This window comes from Panicum virgatum, chromosome 2K (genome assembly GCF_016808335.1).
Source record: "Panicum virgatum strain AP13 chromosome 2K, P.virgatum_v5, whole genome shotgun sequence".
NCBI classification, from domain to species: domain Eukaryota; kingdom Viridiplantae; phylum Streptophyta; class Magnoliopsida; order Poales; family Poaceae; genus Panicum; species Panicum virgatum.
The window spans coordinates 33801027-33821708 of NC_053137.1; the positions used below are offsets into that span (position 1 = coordinate 33801027).

General features: G+C 46.0%; 2 protein-coding genes across 2 annotated transcripts; both read left to right on the forward strand.

The window, feature by feature from the left end:
• Positions 1-575: 575 nt before the first annotated feature.
• LOC120673884 (ycf20-like protein) lies at positions 576-3209 on the forward strand. The gene is made up of 2 exons (XM_039954928.1): positions 576-888; positions 2394-3209. Exons 1-2 carry the CDS (start codon positions 731-733, stop codon positions 2839-2841), a joined length of 606 nt encoding a protein of 201 aa, XP_039810862.1. The 5' UTR covers positions 576-730; the 3' UTR covers positions 2842-3209.
• A 348-nt stretch (positions 3210-3557) lies between these two features.
• On the forward strand, positions 3558-6082 carry LOC120673875 (uncharacterized protein At3g52155, chloroplastic-like). Its single transcript, XM_039954920.1, has 5 exons — positions 3558-4068; positions 4404-4503; positions 5252-5431; positions 5571-5688; positions 5794-6082. Exons 1-5 carry the CDS (start codon positions 3807-3809, stop codon positions 5848-5850), a joined length of 717 nt encoding a protein of 238 aa, XP_039810854.1. The 5' UTR covers positions 3558-3806; the 3' UTR covers positions 5851-6082.
• Positions 6083-20682: the final 14600 nt, after the last annotated feature.

A 20682-nucleotide genomic window follows, 5' to 3' on the forward strand; every position in this document is an offset into this window, starting at 1 on the left:
GATGTCCAAAAGGCCGGTGACGTCCAAAAGTTTTCCAGATAATTTTTTCATCATTATTTTTCGTATAATTTTAAACTCCAATGATTAATTTCTTATTAAATATTTTAATCCATCAAAATAATGATAAAAATTATGATATATTTATTATTTCTCTAACATGTGTTATGACTTGTACTATCATTTTAGAAATTTTTAATTTAAAATGCTTTCTATGCATAAAAAATAAAAAGACAAATTGTATTAGGGAATAAATTGAACCAAAAGATATATTTCGGAAGATAAAATAAACCGAATAATAATTTAGAGAGTTATCCGAATTTTGGCTATAGTTGAAGGTGGTAATTTAATATTTTCCAAAATTCAATGCTAGCAGCGTCTCCGGACGTGCTCCCAGCCCAGCCCATACACGTATGCGCTTTGCTAATATAATGGTTTTTGGTTAAGTGTGTATAGCTAAGTTATACACACGACGACTATAAGCTACCGTATTAATGTTAAGTTTATTTTACGGAATTTGTTGCGGAAAAAAACAAAAACCACATGCATCATGGGCCCTGTACGGGCGTGCGCACCTCGAAGGCGAGCGAGCTTCTCATCCTCGAAGCCGCAAGGATGAAGTGAAATGAGAGTGAAGTGAGAGGCTCGCTCATCCCCTCCCTTGTCGCGTCCTCCGCACCCCTCGCGTCCGCTCGGACCTCCGCCCGGAGCAGCTTCCCCGCGCGTGCCGCCTATGCTGCTGCGGCGTGGTGCCCCGCCCTGCGCTCCGCGGGCGATGTCCGGTGGGCTCTGCGGGGGTGGGGGCTCCCCGCCGGCGCGGTGCTGCGTCCCCTTCCGCCAAGCAGCATGCTTCCTGCGGCCGACCAAGGAGAATAGCGGAAGAGATCTAAGGTGACTTCATGCTCCAACCATTACCTGGAAAACTCGAAAGTAAAATGGCTGCAAGAACAAAGTGCTATTTCTGGCTCCTAGGCAGTCTTGCACTTCCAACTGTTTGTTACAAAATTACACTTAGGCCTCGTTTGGATTGTAATCCTCGGAGTCTTGCGATGGTGGCGCCGCTCCCGATTAGTCCGCGATGAGATGACAGCAGCCGTGGCGCTAGCAGCGAGCGCGACGGGGCCGACGACCACGACGGAGACGCCTCCCTTCCTCCGCTACTGGCGGCGGAGGCGCGGAGCGCGAGGATGAGGACAAGAGGAGAGTCGAAGCAGGACGGAGCAAAATAACGACGGTGGAATCTCTTTCCGTATTTACGCAGCGAATTTAACGCAGGCCTTTGTTCGAGCTGTTGGAAAGTGCTGGAATGTCATATTCCAATTCCATACTGGCTGCTGGAGCCAAACAGCCCGTCCAAAGATTTAGATTATAATTCAGCACAAATCGGGGATCCAAACACGCCGTTAATTTTTTCTTTAGATAAGGGGAAAAACACGCCGTTAAAATAATAGTTCAAATACCTTGCTCTGTGTTCCATTGGAGGATCAGAGTTGTGATCTTCAGTGGGAGTGGGCATCTTGAATTAATAGTAACATCTTTTGTCAAAAGATCGATTTGTCATTAATTTGGCCCTTTACTTCATACCTAAGTTTATATTATGAACTCAGTTAACAAAATACAGAAACCTTCATAAGAAATTTCTTTTAGACCTACCACATTTAACAAAACACACGAATTTGACGGCATTCATAAACCTGCATTAACAAAATGTACAGTTCAACAAGCTAAGGATTACAAATATAGATTGGAGTGATAAATAAGCAATCTTGCTTTCATGTAGAGACTTCTCTTCATGGTTAAAACTCTTTAAAACAACAGTAAAGCCTTTTGGTCACAATAAAGTTGGGGTAGGCTTTGACATGCTTAAAAAGTTAGGCAAATGAAATGAAAACAATACAATCAATCTATTTCTGCACAAAAAGATAGATCATTTTTTACTGTAAGAGTTAAAAGCCACTGATGCCTTGGTTATCCAATTTCTAGCAAGCTAGATGTTCAACCATAACTCATCAAAATCTTGGCTACTAGTTTGAGGGATAGCCAAACCATGGAAGCACTATCCAAGATTAGCAGTATCATTTTCACATGGTCAATTGAAACATCTATATGTATTAGGGGTCAAAGTCATCAAAGCATGCTCTTTTTGTGAAGTGCAATACATCTTTGAACAGAGTATAATTTCAGTTACAACTTACAAGGCAGATGAAAAAATAGCCAGATACCGGATTAATTGTGGTCTTATTTAATATCGGCTAGTTAGCTTTAGCACCAATGCTTTGTAAAGCTTGATTGAAAAAAAAAGAATATGGTTCTATTTTCATGTTGTTGTGGAGAATTCTTTTCTCTGCCCCTCAGAAACTTTGGTAGCATGGTCTGATATCTGTACTTTGTTCTAGTTACCAGAGGAAAAACTGCAGATGGAGGCCAGCCTTTGCTTTGGAAACTGGTGAGCCATCAAACACTGATGGCCAAGACTTTGATGAGGACAGTAGTAGTGGCTTCCTTGGTAGGACGAGGCTGGGCAGACTCATCCAAGCTGCAGGAAGGGAGCTGCTTGAAAAACTAAACTCTGGCAGAACCAACTCCCCCACAAAAACTTTCCTTCTCCTTCTTGGCTTCTACACAGCAAATGCCTTGGCAACAATACTAGGGCAGACTGGAGACTGGGATGTTCTTGTTGCTGGTGTTGTAGTGGCCGCCATTGAGGGAATTGGCATGCTCATGTACAGAAAGCCAATCGCCAGGCCTCCAGGCAGGCTCCAATCATTGATTTCAATGTTGAACTACTGGAAAGCTGGTGTATGTCTAGGCCTTTTCGTGGATGCCTTCAAGGTGGGTAGCTGAGTATATGTGATCATCTTCTGTTTATGTGCCTACAAGTAGAGTTGTTAGTATACTGGGATGATGATAACACCAGGATATTGGTTCCGTGATAGCCATTGCTCATTGCTCAAAATTTTAATGTCAATATATTGTGCTCAAATTCTGGAAGATACGGCTGCTGGTGAAGCAGAAGCTATTTGATTTCTTCAAAGTTGATAGAGACGTTTGTAGCAGATGTTGTTTTATATAAATGTTGCAAGCGGCTAAGCATTATTTGGCCTGTAAAGCGTAGATATGATGTACTTGTTCTTAACTTCCATGTCATTATTTAACCCTAATCTAATATGCATTTGTTGTAAAAATAAAAAGTAATGCTTATGTATCCCTTTTCACGGAGAGTCGGAGAGTATTTTCACTTTGTTAGTTTTTAGCTACAAGTATTTTCTGTTTCCACTCCTTTTAGATAATGAGAAGAGTACCCGATCTTGACCTCAAAAGAGGCTACAGCCGCATGTAATGTACCCTGTTTGTACAGTTCAAATGACTTGGGTATGATCAAATGGGATCGCCCTTCTCATTATTAACTTTGGAAATTTCCGTGTGACGAATGAGTCGTCTATGAAGCATTTTCCTAGTCATTATTAGTATTTATAGATTTCATTTCATGGTCACTTGGTTATACGATTAAACAGGGAATGTGTATTTCTACTACCTCCTCCTGAATGAATTAGCAGAGCTCACAACCCTTGATATCGATCTTTTTTCAACAGGTTATATATGGCATCTACAAATTCATCAGAAAAAAAGTAGTAAAAAAGAGAAGAAGATAGACAAAATTGGCTTAATCTATAGAGTGCACGAGCGGTTTGTAGAAAAAAGGAGAGCAACAACCCCTCAGTACCTGACCTGACCTGACCTATCCTTTCTCCCTCCCCTAGCAATCCCATGTCAGCAGCCAAATCAATCCAACCTATAGCCACCGGAAGATGAGAGCTCCAGCTCCTCCTCTTCCCGCGCTGCTCTCCCGCTCCTGCTCCTCGGCCCCGCGCCTCCTCCTCTCCTCTTCCTCCCGCGCGCCGGCCGCCTCTCGCCCGCCTCGGGCCGTCGCCCGCTCCGTCTCGGTCTCCGTCGAGGCGCCGGCGGCCGCAGCGGAGCCGGCGGTCGCGGGCGGGCCGTCCGCGACGCCGCGCCGCCGCCTCATCCTCCTCCGCCACGGGGAGAGCGCCGCCGGGGGCCGCTCCACCAGAGGTACGTCTGGCGCAGCAGCGCCAGATTGGCTGTGCGCTGGAGGGTTCCAAGAGTTTGTGTGCCAATTTATATGAGTGAAATCATATAGCTCCTTGACTCATGATGAAATGCTGTCTTCTTTCAGAAAGAGGATTTTTCATGTAGTCTAATTATAGAGCTGTTCGGATACGTTTGCCATTTAAGCGAGATGCACTATTGTAGATATTAGTTTGAATTGGTAATTCTGTGAACAAGGGAATCCATTGCTAGAAACCGATATGTGTTTCCCTTTGTTGTTTGCTGGCCTCTTGCATTTCTTTCTGAAGAACAGTGTTTGATATGTGTCCTAATGTCAGATCATGACAGACCTCTAAGCAAGGCTGGGAGAGCTGACGCAATCAGCGTTTCTAATAAACTCCAACAGATGGGGTGGATACCCGAGCTTATCCTGTGCAGGTGTGTTACTATTTGTGTAAGAGAGTATGCATGGATTATCTAGGCTTTACAATACGAATATGGTGCCCATAAATTATCTAACTGAATGGGTTTTGCACCTCTTTCTTCTTTTTCATTATATTTTTGCAAGCAGGTTTCGATTTTCTATTTTTCCTTCCTTAATATGCAATTTTGGTGTAGTGTGTCTTACTTGGATCACGATTGTTATAATGTAGCTTTTACTTTAGTGGTTTCATTAGCCTCTCTCCTTTCTTCCCCAAGGGATGGGGTAGGTCTTGCATTTTCTTACATATAATTTGTGTTCATATGTTTGAATATGTAATGCGTCATCAAATGGATTGTTGCACCAGTTTCCTTTTGGCACCAACATGTTTAAGCAGAATGAACCTGCAAGACTATTCTATTATTCATATCATCTTGTTTTTCCACTATGTGTCATTTCTTTCATGGAGCCGGGCTCATATACTGTTGCTCATAAAATTTCTAGTACACTATTTCCTTTTTGTGTTAATCTGTTTTAACAGAATGAATATGTAGAGACTTTTCAATTCCTCCATTACACTATCATCTTGTTTTTTTCAATGAATTATTTCTCAGAGTTGAACATTATTTGCACATTCTATCCTGTTTGTTTAGTGTCTTTGGAAAATAAAGATGATAAAAAATAGTCACATAATTGGATTAACTAATGTGCATAGTAATAAAATATGCCATTCATGTTATTGTTGATAAATCTCTTTCTATGCAGTGATGCAATGCGCACAAAGGAAACTCTTAAGATCCTGCAAGAACATGTTCAGGGATTGTCACAAGCAGTGGTACACTTCATCCCAAGTTTCTACTCAATTGCAGCTATGGATGGCCAAACTGCAGAGCATTTACAAAAGGCAATCTGTGAATATTCGAGCGACGAGATCTTAACTGTCATGTGAGTCGCCTGCAAGTTTTTGTTCATTATCATTTGTTCTTGATGTATGCTTCAAGTTTCTATCACATTCACTTTAAGGCCTGTGCTTGATACCTCGTTGCTAGACATATCATGACACTTCTTTAGGATGATTACTCAGGTGCATGGGTCATAATAAAGGATGGGAGGAAGCAGCCTCTATGTTTTCTGGTGATTCAGTTGTTCTTGAGACATGTAACGCGGCGCTGCTAGAAGCTGCAGGGAAATCATGGGTTGAGGTTAGTTTAGATTTGTTGCAAAGTATTCTTCTTTTCGTCATTTTCCTACATAGTTTTTGTTTAATTCAACTGATTTGCTAAATTTCTACACGACATGGTATGCAGGCTTTTTCTCTGGCTGGTCTTGGGGGATGGAAGCTTCATGGAATTGTAAAGCCATGAATTGTTGTAACTAAAAGCTAGATGTAATTTTTGTAGCTTAATTCTCAGTTTGCACGGTGGCTTGTATGTAGCTCTTTTCTTCCATGTCCGTGAAGGTATTAGCGTGGATAGGTAGATGAGATTAATGCATTTCCACGGTCCATGGGCTCTGTCAGTGTCACTTCTTCAAAAGATGCTCAAGAAAACATAATTAGAAACTAAATAACTGACCATGTATACGAATGAAATAAAACAGCACAAAGTTCCATTTAGCAAGGCATACCACTCCACTACTGGAAAACGGGCCTTCAGCACCGGTTGAAGAAGCCTCTAGGTACCGGTTTTCCAACCGGCACCCACAAACCGAGACCCTTGGCTCGGGTTTACAAGCCGGTGCCTTTGGCACCCATAGGTACTGGTTGGAAAAACCAACCGGTGCCTTTGAGGTTGCCACGCTGACGCAAACGTGCAGCCTTTTTGGTACTGGTTGGTAGTTAAGTTAGCTAGCTATTACAATATAACAACAACAACATAGTTTTTTTTCCCAAGCAAGTTGTGGTAGGCTAGAGATGAAACTCGAAAGAAATAAGTTCAAGGTTCAGGCACATTGATAGCTAGTCTTCAAGCGCTCCTATCCAAAGCTATCTCTTTAGAGATATTCCAATCCTTAATGTCTCTCTTAACCGACTCATCCCACGTCAGTTTAGGTCTATCTCTACCCCTCTTTACATTATCGACCCGCTCAAGAACCCCATTACGCACCGGCGCCTCAGGAGGCCTTCGTTGGACATGTCCAAACCATCTCAGCCGATGCTGGGTAAGTTTCTCCTCAATTGGTGCCACCCCGACTCTATCCCGAATAACTTCGTTCCGGACTCTATCCCTCCTTGTGTGCCCGCAAAACCACCGCAACATCCGCATCTCTGCTACACTCAGTTGCTGGACATGTCGCCTTTTTGTAGGCCAACATTCAGCACCGTATAACATCGTCGGACAAATTGATGTCCTATAGAATTTGCCTTTTAGCTTTTGTGGCACCCTCTTGTCACAAAGGATGCCAGAAGCTTACCGCCATTTCAACCAGCCAACCAGCTGAAATTCTATGCCTAACATCTTCATCAATGTCGCCATCCTTTTGTAGCACCGATCCTAAATACCGAAAAGTATCCTTCTGCACCACCACTTGCCCATCTAGACTAACGTCTCCCCCCTCATGCCTAGTCGCGCTGAAATCGCACATCATGTACTCGGTCTTGGTCCTACTAAGTCTGAACCCTTTCGACTCTAACGTGCGTCTCCACAGCTCTAACTTCCTATTAACCCCTGCCCTACTCTCGTCAACTAGCACCACATCATCAGCAAAGAGCATACACTAAGGGATCTCACCTTGTATATCCCTTGTGACCTCATCCATCACTAAAGCAAATAAATAAGGGCTCAATGCTGACCCCTGGTGTATGCCTATGTTAATAGGAAAGTCAGTGGTGTTGCCATCACATATCCGGACAAACATCGTCGCATCCTTGTACATATCCTTAATGAGGGTAATGTACTTAGTTGGGACTTTGTGCTTCTCCAAGGCCCACCACATGACATTTCTCGGTACTTTGTCATATGCCTTCTCAAGGTCAATGAAGACCATGTGCAAGTCCTTCTTCTGCTCCCTATATCTATCCATCAATTGTCGTATTAAGAAAATCGCCTCCATGGTTGACCTTCCAGGTATGAACCCAAATTGGTTTTGGGTCACACTTGTCACTCTTCTTAGGCGATGCTCGATAACCCTCTCCCAAAGCTTCATCGTATGGCTCATCAGCTTAATCCCACGGTAGTTAGTACAACTTTGAACATCGCCCTTGTTTTTGAAAATAGGTACTAATATACTTCTCCTCCATTCTTCCGGCATCTTGTTTGACCGAAAAATGAGATTAAAAAGCTTAGTTAACCATACTATTGCTCTATCTCCTAGGCATCTCCACACCTCAATGGGGATACCATCAGGGCCCATCGCTTTACCTCCCTTCATCCTCTTCAAAGCCTCCCCGATCTCTACCTCCTGAATTCTCCTCACAAAACGTCTGTTGGTATCGTCAAAAGAGTCATCTAACTCAAGGGTAGGGCCCTCACTCTCCCCATTAAACAACTTGTCAAAGTACTCTCTCCATCTATCCATGATCTCCTCATCCTTCACTAGCAGTCGATCTGTCCCATCCTTAATGCATTTGATTTGGTTGATGTCCCTTGTCTTCCGCTCGCGGATCCTAGCCATCCTATAAATGTCCTTCTCCCCTTCTTTCGTGCCTAGCCGCTGATACAGGTCATCATATGCCTTACCCTTTGCTACACTCACAGCTCGCTTTGCAACCCTCTTCGCTAATTTATAGCCCTCAATGTTGGCTGCACTCTTGTCAAGGTGGAGGCGCTTGAAACACTCCTCCTTCTTCTTAATAGCCCTTTGCACCTCGTCATTCCACCACCAGGTGTCTTTCCCCTCCTGTTTGCCTCCCCTACTCACGCCAAACACCTCTGAGGCCACCTTCCGAACACATGTTGCCATCTTTAGCCACATGTCATCTGCGTCTTCTCCTTTTTCCCAAGGCCCCTCACCTAGCATCCTTTCCTTAAACGCTTGTGCTGCTTCCCCTCTAAACTTCCACCACTTTGTTCTCGCAATCTTGGCACGTTTGTCCCGGTGGACACGTACCCGAAGACGAAAGTCCACCACCACAAGCTTGTGTTGAGGGACAACACACTCCCCAGGTATCACCTTACAATCTAAGCAATCACGTCTATCCTTCCTCCTAGCAAGGATAAAGTCGATCTGGCTCGAGTGTTGTCCACTACGAAACGTCACAAGATGGGATTCCCTCTTCTTAAACATGGTATTCGCTATCAACAAGTCATAGGCTAACGCGAAGTTCAACACATCCTCCCCCTCTTGACTCCTGCTAACATACCCAAAACCCCCGTGCACTCGCTCGAACCCTACATTAGTCACACCCACATGGTCGTTGAGATCTCCTCCTATGAAGAGTTTCTCGCTGGTAGGCACGGTACTAACCATGCTATCTAGATCTTCCCAGAACTGCATCTTGGTGCTCTCACTAAGGCCTACCTGAGGGGCATAGGCACTGATCACATTCAAAACTGAATCTCCAACTACCAACCGGATTAGGATAATCCGGTCGCCTTGCCTTCTAACCTCTACGACTCCCTCCTTAAGGCTCCTATCAATCAAGATGCCTACACCATTCCTACCCAGAGTTGTTCCTGTGTACCAAAGCTTGAAGCCAGTATCCTCAGCCTCCTTCGCCTTCTGGCCCTTCCATTTAGTCTCCTGAACGCATAGAATATTTACATGCCTCCTAATTGCTGCATCAACTAGCTCTCGCAACTTACCCGTTAGGGACCCTACGTTCCAGCTACCTATACGAATCCTAGTTGGTTCGGCTAGCTTCCTTACCCTTCGCACCCGTCGAGAGAAGTGCGAAGACCCTTGCTCATTTTTCACTACACCCGGGCGTAGATGTAGCGCGCCATTCAGGTGATGACCTGACCCTTGCTCACTTATCATCGTACCCAAGTCACGATACGACGCGCCCTTGGGGGGATGGAGACCCGGCCCTTGCCCATTTATCACCACACCCGGGTTCCGATGTAGCGCGTCGCTAAGAGGGTTACGCCCCAACGAGTTTCTTGTGGGTTTCAAATCCGTTAGAGTGGCTATTTTTTATGCTGGTTTGCCAAAACCTAACGCAACCCTCCTCCTTTACCCGGGCTTGGGACCGGCTATGCTGAGACGACTCAGGAGAGAGAGAGAGAGTCGTCCAGTCAGCATAGGCGGAGTTTAGCTAGCTATTACAATATATATACAAATATACAAACAACACGACATCACGTTTAAAAATATTTACAAATATACAAGTCATGTTTCAAGAGGACCCTCTGTTGATATGTCCGTCATGGTAGAACTCGCCTCTAGGATCTAGGATCTCCTTCACAATGAATCCTGTGAGCTGCTCGCACATGGCGTTAATCCGATCAACAAGCAAATATTCCATATAGATTTGCGACATCTATAATTTTTTAAAAGATGGATATATATTAATTCACCATGTTAGTATAATTAATTGAATGGAGTTGAGAACGGTATTGTCGGTACCCTGTAATAGGGGTACCCACTTCTACTGCAGCAAGGCAAGGCTCGCGTAGTCATCCGTAACTACGCGGTAAAGGGCGGAGCAGCCGGGCCCCATGGGTCAGGCCCTTACCTCATCGGGCCAACGGCCCCGGACCCGCTCCCCGCTCAGGGACGGGTCCGGAGACGCCACGTATCCCAGAGGAGGGGAAGCTCCGAGCCGATAGTCGAGGCCTCCCGTGTCCATCCAGGCCTCCCACGCTCGTAGAACCAACATACCGCCGGGGGGGGGTCCGGAGCCGCCACGCGTCCCGCAGGCGCGGGTGCGGGCACGAGTCTTCCACTGAAAGACTCGCCCACCCACCGCATTCAATGCGGGTGATTGAGGCGTGCTCTGCTGCCGCGGCACGCGGGGCAGACTTTGTCAGCCCTCACTGTAGACCGCGTATTACCGAGGTACACAGTGAGGCCGCCTGCGCCGCACCCGCGCAGAGCCCGTCTGCCGCATTAATTGGATACGATAGAACGATGCTTTTCCATCATGCCGCCTGCGCCGCAAGCTACACGGTCTGTTCAGCTACGTGGCAGGCGAGGCCGCAAGCTACGCCAAGCGCCGTTTCGACAAGACAACACCTGGACATGATGAACGGGGGATTCTAGGAGCAGGCAAGGAAATCCAGGAGTGAGATCTCCTCCGCCTGCAAAGCCATAATGTATGGACAATACGTTATCTTGTACTACATTGTTGGGCCCATCTATCGGGGACCCAACGGCCATGTACGCGCCTCCCTTGAGATATAAAAGGGAGACGCTCGCTGTACAGGGCAGACTCACTAGAACACACACTGGACTCAGCACCAAGCTCTCGCAGACTCTCTCGAGGCAAGGCAATACAACACACAGTGGATGTAGGGTATTACGCTCCGGCGGCTCGAACCACTCTAAACCTGCTGTGTTTATCGTGTTCTTGAGCGAGATCGAACTAATCCTAGCTAACCCCCGACTACTCACCCTCTGGGCTTAGGCGGGTGCGTTCCGCCACCCAGCTGTGGTTTGCCACACTACGACATTTGGCGTGCCAGGTAGGGGGCCTAGCTGGTTGCAGTTCATCTCTTGCTCGTATCCATGGTTCGAGTGGATGACGTGGAGATGACAGAAGGTGTGGCGTCCTCCACGCCACACGCCTCTCGCGTTCCTGCTTCAGGGGCAACCGTGCTCGTGGAGCAGCCACCGTTGGCGGAAGCGCGCGCTGCTCGCCGGCAAGAGTCAGGGCGCCCGTCAAGGGCCCCCTCACAAGCTGCGAGCGGTGGAGCGCTGGCGGCGGCTAGGGAGTTGCTTCGCAACCCTCCGGCTACTGCAGCCTCGCCAGACGCCCTGAGGGAGTGGCGGGACGATGTTGACCGTCTCCTCCATCTGGCTCAGGCCTCCCCCAGTTCTGCAAGGACTGGGCAACGACCTCCGCCTGGCAATACGGTGGTACCCTATCACCGGCGTCAGGGCGGTGCGTCGGCATCCGTGCGCTCCCCTACAGTGAGGGGTGCACGAACAGAAGACCTGCGGGCGGAGCTCAACCGTAGGTGCGCGGGTGAGGACGCCCGCATCTCCGTGGAGAGGGCGCGAGAGCGCCGTCTCAACATTGAGGGCCGCAACCTCAATGCTGATTTGGATGTGGCAGCACCCAAGCCTCCGGTGAACGCCCGGATACAGGCGGGCACCCCGGTGGCGGGGGTGGGGTGCGCTGGCATATCACCTCCGCGCGGTGGCATGGCCGTCCAAGTTCCGCCCGCACCTGCCGGAGAAGTACGACGGTAGCACTAACCCGTCGGAATTCCTGCAGGTGTACGTTACCGCCATGACAGCAGCTGGTGGTAACAAAGCCGTCATGGCGAGCTACTTTCATGTAGCCTTGACCGGGCCAGCCCGGACTTGGCTCATGAACCTCACTCCTGGGACGATTCAGTCCTGGGAAGAGCTCTGTGCGAGGTTCACTGCGAACTTCGCCAGTGCATACCAACAGCATGGTGTGGAGGCTCACCTCCACGCCGTGAGGCAGAAACCCGGGGAGACGCTCCGGGCATTCATCTCGCCTGCGCCGCACCCGCGCAGAGCCCGTCTGCCGCATTAATTGGATACGACGGAACGGAGCTTCTCCATCATGCCGCCTACGCCGCAAGCTACACGGTCCGTTCAGCTACGTGGCAGGCGACGCCGCAAGCTACGCCAGGCGCCGTTTCGACAAGACAACGCCGGGACATGATGAACGGGGGATTCCAGGAGCAGGCAAGGAAATCCAGGAGTGAGATCTCCTCCGCCTGCAAAGCCATAATGTATGGACAGTACGTTATCTTGTACTACATTGTTGGGCCCACCTGTCGGGGAACCAACGGCCATGTACGCGCCTCCCTTGATATATACAAGGGAGGCGCTTGCTGTACAGGGCAGACTCACTAGAGCACACACAGACGCACGCTGGACTCAGCACCAAGCTCTCGCAGACTCTCTCGAGGCAAGGCAATACAACACACAGTGGATGTAGGGTATTACGCTCCGGCGGCACGAACCACTCTAAACATGCTGTGTTCATCGTGTTCTTGAGCGAGATCAAACTAATCCTAGCTAACCCCCGAGTACTCACCCTCTGGGCTTAGGCAGGTACGTTCTGCCACCCGGCTGTGGTTTGCCACACCACGACAGGTATGGACATACTCTGGCATCCTCCGAAGTTTCTTTCCCGCATTCTACTAGACCATGTATGTAGTCGCATACATAGTACCCCCACCAATCAGTTCCTTGTTGTTGTCTCACACACTGTAAAAGAAATAAATCAGTTATTCTATATTTGTGTACGCCTATGCAGAACAATTGATATTACTTAGAGAATTGGGCGCGACCCAACATACCTAAAAATCCATTCTAACATCCAATTGCGTCTTCCCTCCACCGGCTCCTTTATTCTTCTTTACAAATTGTTTCCACACCCTGTGCAGGAAATTTACTTGGATGTTAAATAATTGATGTAAAATAAGGCAAAGGGGCGAGAAACTCAAGGCCACTCTTCCTCCGGGCTTTCTTTCCGCACTATTATGGACGCTTATTTGGATGTCTATGTGACCCATAGAATGTAGGTCATATAATACATACATACATAATTGTATGTATAACTATAACTATAAGAAAAAAGGACTTTTGTGTTAATTGAGGAATATGTCTATTTTTTGTGTGTCTAGGACCAGTAATTATTGAAATTGACTGGGCTTGAAATTGCTTCTCATTCTCATAGTTACGAAATGGTAAGAAAGATAAAATACCATTTCCAAGGGATACCTGTTGAAAACAGTTTCAACAAATCCGTCCAAAACTTTTTAAGAATAATTAAAAAAGTTTTGGACTCGAAAGTTTTTCCAAAAGAAAAAGATGCCTGTTAAAAGTGAAAAGGATTCGATATGTGCACATTGTACTTACCTGTTCGATGGGTCTAAGAAGTGTTGGATTGCAGACTGTAGGCACCTCATGGAGTCGAACACTATAAGATTGCTGCTCTCCAAGCAAATTATGAGCAAAACCCAATGATAACTACTGATATACACACAAACATATTAGACTTAGCATTTATTTAGGAATATAAAAGAGGTTTTACTCAACCAAGACTTACCCATAGTTGTAGGGTATCATTATATAAGATTTGTAATGTTGGCGCATCAGGACATGGAACATGTTTTGACATGTCTCCTTGTAGTTGTCGTTAAGAGTTTTCTAGTTGATTATCAATGGCATCTTGAAGCCCACCTGATGATACCATCCTTCTTTCCGGCATCTTTGAAGCTCCATACTGAATGATAAAATACAAATTATGAAGTGCACAGAGTTATTTACGTTGATGACAATCTAAATTTTTTTGATACTTACATAACCCAAATGGTGATGATAGAGACGTCTAGGGCGTGTCGATGATATATGGCATGTAGATCTTTGAAGTAGACCCAGAAGTCGTCCTCCCCACGATAGAAATCATTGTCGCGATACTTAACTCCAAACATATCCATTCCTTCGTTGGACATGCGCATGTACCATCTGTATAAATTGAACATCTGTGTGCCTAGTTTGATCTTGTCCTCCTCAGTGACAAGAGGTTTTCCAAGTTTTAATGGAATGGCAACAACTTCAGCAATTGGGATATCTGCCTCCCCCATTGCCTGATCAAGCGTGAATCCAGTTTCGCGAAGAAATTCCGCCTCTTGTTCATTTGGTTGCTTCCCCACCAGGAGGGGCTCCAGTTGCTTCTGTACTGAGCCTAGCTGAGGAACAATCTTTCCATATTTCTTATTTCTTCTCTGCTGCTATGCCTTTATCAGCGTGCGATCAAAGTTCGAGGGTAGTTGTTTCGGTCCTGGTGGGTTGTTCAAGCATGAGTAGCCTCTTGGGTCAGCTCATAAGCTAATTTCTTCTTAGGGCCTATCTTCTTTTCAACCGTTTTCTGCTTCTTGTTTGTGGGTCCAGGTAGTGGGAGGGATGCTGTCTTTTTCTTTCCTTTTCCTTCCGGTGGCGGAGGAGTTGGAGTACTACCAGCCCTCTGCTCAGGTGAGGGAGTTGGATTGTGATCAACATTACCATAGTCGAGCGGAGATGGTGCTGAGGGAGGCGGATCCACGGGAGCCTTGTTGTTCGCAGTCAGTTTGATGTCGGCCTTGCGCCATAGAACAATCCCATGTAGTGCGTCTACCAACGTCTTCCTCCATCACTTCCAACAAAATCGAGCTCGAGATTCTCATTAATGTGGGTCGGTTCAACTATCTGCTTGACTGTGATGGAGGCGTAGCCAGGGGGTATCGGCATTCCATGAATTGTACTAGCAGGATTCACGGGTAGGGCAGACCCATGTGCTACCTGAATAGATATGTTCTTTACTCGCACATGGAGCTCGCATGTTGTTGGGATGGTGATATCATCGACTGGGTACCTCTGCTGCTCTGGTGGTGGTGCCTCAGCTTGTACATTGGGCGCCGTTGTGGATGCACAACTGCTGCGTCGCTAGTCGGCTGGGCTTATCACAACATCCTGCGCCTGTGGGGCACCGATGATCCTTTGGCTTAGAGCATGCTGCACTACCTCATTGACCCTTGCGTCCATCTGAGATTCCAGTGACGCAACTTTTTTATTCATCTCTTCTTGTATAGCACAGATTTTCTCGTCATGTTCAGCCTTGCTCCTTCGATGAGTCTTATATGAGCTATCTCCGGCCCAAGCAACTTTCCATGGGACCACGCCGATACCGCGGGCTCGTCCAGGGTGTTCAGGATTCTTTAACGCCCTGGTCAGCTCATCGTTCTCCTTTTGAGGGTGGAATGTTCCTTGTTTTGCCTCATCTATTGCTGTGACCAGATCGCGGGCCACTTCTTCCATATTCCCAGGGACGACCAAAGTTCCATCTGTTGGGTTGAGTGACACACCGTTAGCAAATAACCACCACTTCAATCTATCCGGCCATTCCCAAGTCGCCGGACGGATGCCTTTATCCATAAGGTCTTGCTCCGTCTTCTGCCATTTCTTTACTGCCTTCTTGTACCCACCTGCCCCAAGGTGGTGGCTGTACTTTTTGTTTCCCGTATTTCTTTTGGCCTGTTTAGATTTTTCTTGTGCTTCCTCAGATAGCTTGTACTGTTTGAAGTCCTCCCAGTAAGATTTAACTTGAGGAAAATCGTTCCAGTTCGGTCCCTTATCCTTCTTGATGTAATTGGAGAACAACTTTTTCTTGAATGTTGCAAATGCAAGGGCCATCTTCTTCATGGCACACTGCTTCACAAGTTCTTCATTGACTCCTTCTGGAAATGTGAACATATCCTTCAGTTCTGTCCACAGCATTTCCTTCTGGTGTGGAGGCACAACGTGTTGTTGTTCTTCTGGATTACTCGATTTCTAGAGTCTTGTGGTGATCGGAATTCTCGTCCGAACAACAACCCCACATTGTGCGACAAACTTGGTGCTAGCAGCCTCTGGAGCACATGGACAGCCCTCTGCATCCACTTCTGTGATGACCTATCTTCCCTCAAGTTTTTTGGTCGGACGGCGTCTCCCTTTCGACTTCGATTCAGAGCACGACTAAATGTAACAAAAGATATATTAATAAATGCCATGATACTGGAACGTAAAGAGCACGACTTCGACGCATAATTAAGATACTTACTGGAACGGGCTGCTGAGCGGGCATCGGGGTGAAGTCATCATTCCCATCACTGCCATCTCCGGACATATTCAGGAACGAATCGGCTATGCGGGTCTCTTCGGCACCGAATTGTTCAGCGGCATTGACCCTTGTATCTTCGTTTATGGCATCCATCATGTACTTTGCGGCGGTCTCCTCATCATAGGGATCCATTGTTAACTGAAACCCTAAGTGTCAATTAGTGTTAGTGTTAGTGGTATTGTTAGAGAGAGAGAGAGAGTGTGTGTGTGTGTGTGTGTTAGTAACGCGTTAGGGGGCCGCACTCTAAATTTAAAGCGTCGAGGTGTTAGTGTGTGTGTGTGAGAGAGAGAGTGTGTGAGTGTGTTAGTAACGCATTAGGGGGCCGCGCTCTAAATTTAAAGCGTCGAGGTGTTAGTGTGTGTGTGTGAGAGAGAGTGTGTGTGTGAGTGTGTGTGTAATACGTTAGGGGGCCGCACCCTAAATTTAAAGCGTCGAGGTGTTCGAGCTCGAGAATTAATTTAAATCAATCTAAATTACACATGGCATACATGTAATGAGTTACAGTGGAGCTTGATAAATTGAAGTCTTTGAATACATGTCCATTTACAATAAATTTAAGTCTTTAAATACATGTATATTTACAATAAATTGAAGTCCTTGAATACATGTCCATTTACAATAAATTTAAGTCTTTAAATACATGTATATTTACAATAAATTGAAGTCTTTGAATACATGTACATCTAAATTACACTTGTAAAAAAAAGTAACAAAAAATTGACATTGACATGTACATTATTCGCTGCAAAAATTAAATAATAATTATTTCTTTTTCATTATAATAAATTCTCTACATTCTATCAATCTAAATTCTCTCTATACTAAATTATTCACTACATAATTAAATAGTACAAATAGAAATTACAAACTAGAAAATTACACATTATTCACTACATAATTAAATACTAGAAATAGTAGAAAAACATTAGATATAATAATTAAGAAAAAAAGGAAAAAAGCAAGAGCCGGCGGCGACGGCGCCATTGCTTACGTCGATCGGGGCTGGTTGGCGGCGCTGGTGGAGGGGGGCTGCTCGGCGCGGCACGGTGGAGGAGGCGAGTCGGCGTGCGGCGTGTAAGAGGGGGCCGGCGTTGCGGGGGAGGGGGGCGGCGCGTCGCCCGTCGGTGCTGCAGGTGAAGGGGCCGTGCGCGGCGTCGAGGAGGGCCGGCGACAGCAATCGAGGTTGGCGCGACCACCGGAGACGTCGAGGAGCGCGCGGATAGTGTGTACGTGTCCGGACCGGGTGCGCGGAGGTCGCCGGAGTCGACGTCGACGATGAGGTTGGCGCGGGCTAGGGCGGAGGAGGGGCCCACCAGTGCGGGCGGACAACGCCAGACCGAGCGCAGAGAAGAAGTGGCGGTGGCAGCACGACGATTCGACGGCGCGCGCGCGGAGATGGAGGGGCGGCGGCGGTCGACGACGACGAAGCAGTGGGCGGAGATGAGCAGTGGATTGAATTGGGAGGAAGGAGAAGGCCGCATTTATAGCCCTGTCCAAGGGTACCGGGTTAAAAAACAAACCGGTACCTATGAAGGCCTTAGGTACCGGGTGGATCACCAACCGGTGCCTTAGACGGGGCCTTAGGTACCGGTTGCTCAGGGAGCCGGTACCCTTGGTTAGCCTAGGGTACCGGGTCTCCGCCCACCCGGTGCCTTAGGTCCCCAACGGGTGGGAAATAAAAAGCCCCTTAGGTACCGGGTGGATCCCCACATCCGGTACCTAAGACTTTTTGAAGTTTACTTTTCTGACCTCTTTGACGCACTTTGAACGAAATTCCTAGTATCTCAATGGTAACGCGCGGTAAATTGGGCGCCGCGGCCACGGTTCGACCCCAGTGCGACGCCCGAATTTTTTTTCCCAAATAATATCCTAAGGTACCAGTTCGATTTTCCAACCGGTACCAAATGCTCTCTTTTTTTCTCCTTTCTGGTTCTCTTATAAATATATTAATTGGCTCATAATTCATAATAAATCTGATAAATGCCTAGAAAATCAGTTAATTACCTAATAATTAAAATAATTGTCTAATAAGTCATTTAATTACCTAATAAATTAGTTAATTCAATAATAAATCTGATTAATGCCTAATAAATTTGTTAATTACTCATTAAATCTATTAACTACCAAATAAATCATTTAATTATCTAATAAATCTGATAAATGCCTAGTAAATCATTTAATTGACCAATAATTATATTACTTGTCTAATTAATCATTTAATCGTCTAATAAATTAGTTAATTAAATAATAAATTCGATAAATGCTTAGTAAATCATTTAATTGCCTAATAAATCTGATAATGTTCATGAAAAATATTACAAGAGATAATCATTCAACTAATGGAATATTAACAATGGTTCGCTTTACAATCGTCCCTTCATTGTGATCATGACGTGCGTAGGGAGCCACCTCTTGGGCTAAAAGAATACTTGTGTCAACCTCCACTGCGAACAGAGTCATGTCTTCGACCTTATTGTATTCTTCTTCATCTGTGACATTGTCGACTCCCACAATTTTTCTTTTGCCTGCCAGAACTATGTGGCGCTTTGGCTCATCTCCCGCACCTACAAAACTTGATTTATTTCTAGACTTGTCCTTTTTTGGTTTGCTAGACATGTCCTGCACATAGAAAACTTGGGTGACATCCTTAGCTAGGACGAATGGTTCGTCTCGATAGCCAAGTGCTTTGAGGTCTACTGTTGTCATTCCGTACTCGTCGATATCAACACCATTTCCTGTCAGCTTAACCCATTAGCACCGAAATAAAGGGATCTGCAGTGGCCCATAGTCGAGTTCTCAGATCTCCTCAATGTAACCAAAATATGAGTTTGTTTGGCCACTAGAGTCTGTGGCATCTATACGGACACCACTATTTTGATTGGTGCTCTTGTTATCTTGGGCTCTTGTGTAAAATATGTATCCACTAATTTCATATCCTTGGTACATCAAGATTGAATTTGCCGGACCCCTGGCCAGCCAAGCTAGCTGCTCATGAATTTCATCATTGGCCATGACTTCCTTCTGCAACCAGATGGCGAACGTATCGTTATGATGGTTTGTAATCCATGTCTCAGACTTTGAAGGGTACATGCTTCGGACCATTTGCATGTGCTCCTCCATATACAGAGCCACCAAGGCTGATTGTTGTAGAACTGTGAGATGTGCTTTGCTCAATGTGGCATGATCGGTGGCATTTACTAATTTTCTTCCAAGTGTGCCTTTTCCAATCAGTCGACCCTCATGCCGTGATACTGGAACCCCAATTGGGCAGAGTTCATCCACATAGTCAACACAAAACTCAATGACCTCCTCTGTGACATAACCCTTCGCAATGCTTCCTTCGAGACGAGCCCGATTACGAATTTATTTCTTTAGGACTGCAAAATATCGTTCAAAAGGGAACATATTATGAAGGAAAACAGGATCGAGAATACCAATCTCTTTGACCAGGTGAACTAGAAGATGTGTCATAATATTGAAGAATGATGGAGAAAATATCATCTCAAGACTAACTAAACTTTGGACAACATCCTCTTGTAGCCTGATTAGACTCGATGGATCTATTGCCTTCTGAGAAATTGTGTTGAGAAACGCGCAAAGCTTTATGTTTGTTGCTCGAACATTAGCTGGTAGAATACCTCTTAGTGCAACTAGAATTAATTGTGTCATCAACACGTGACAGTCATGGGACTTTACGTGTGTGAATTTCTTCTCTTTCAGGTTTAGTAGTCTCTTTATGTTCGAAGAGTAGCCTGATAAAACCTTGATACTGTTCAAACAATCGAATATATTTTGCTTCTCTTCCTTGCTAATAGTGTAACACGCAGGACCTAGGTAATGATGTCCTTTATCCCTTTTTTTCTTGGATGTAGGGCGGCCCGTTGTTTCAATCATTGAAGATCTTGCCGCACTTCGAGTGTATCCTTAGGCTTACCGTAGACACCAAGGAAGCCTAAAAGGTTCACACAAAGATTTTTTGTTAGGTGCATCACATCAATTGCGTGGCGGACCTCTAAGACTTCCCAATAAGGTAAATCCCAAAAAATACTCTTCTTTTTTCACATAGGTGCGCGTCTGTCATCACTCTGCACTGATCTGCTGCCAGGTTCTTTTCCGAATACTACTTTTACATCTTTAACCATTTCAAACACCATTTTCCCACAACGGTGCCTAGATTTCGTACGATGATCTGCCTTTCCACCGTAGTGATCATGCCTCCTCCTTAATGGGTGCTTGATCGGAAGAAATCGACGATGACCCATATACACTATCTTCCTACAGTGCTTCAGATATATGCTGTCGGTTTGTTCTAAACAATGGGTGCATGCCCTATAACCCTTATTAGACTGTCCGGACAGGTTGCTTAGTGCGGGCCAATCGTTGGTTGTTACGAAAAGCAATGCATGTAGATCAAAATATTTCTCTGCTTGCGCATCCCACATAGCAACCCCCTCCTCTTTCCACAACAATAGAA

Coding starts and splice junctions, on each gene's coding strand:
- LOC120673884 (XM_039954928.1), top strand. CDS start 731: ATGCTGCTGCGGCGTGGTGCCCCGCCCTGCGCTCCGCGGGCGATGTCC. Junction 889..2,393: donor AATAGCGGAAGAGATCTAAG/GTGACTTCATGC, acceptor ACTTTGTTCTAG/TTACCAGAGGAAAAACTGCA.
- LOC120673875 (XM_039954920.1), top strand. CDS start 3,807: ATGAGAGCTCCAGCTCCTCCTCTTCCCGCGCTGCTCTCCCGCTCCTGC. Junction 4,069..4,403: donor CGGGGGCCGCTCCACCAGAG/GTACGTCTGGCG, acceptor TCCTAATGTCAG/ATCATGACAGACCTCTAAGC. Junction 5,689..5,793: donor CAGGGAAATCATGGGTTGAG/GTTAGTTTAGAT, acceptor CATGGTATGCAG/GCTTTTTCTCTGGCTGGTCT.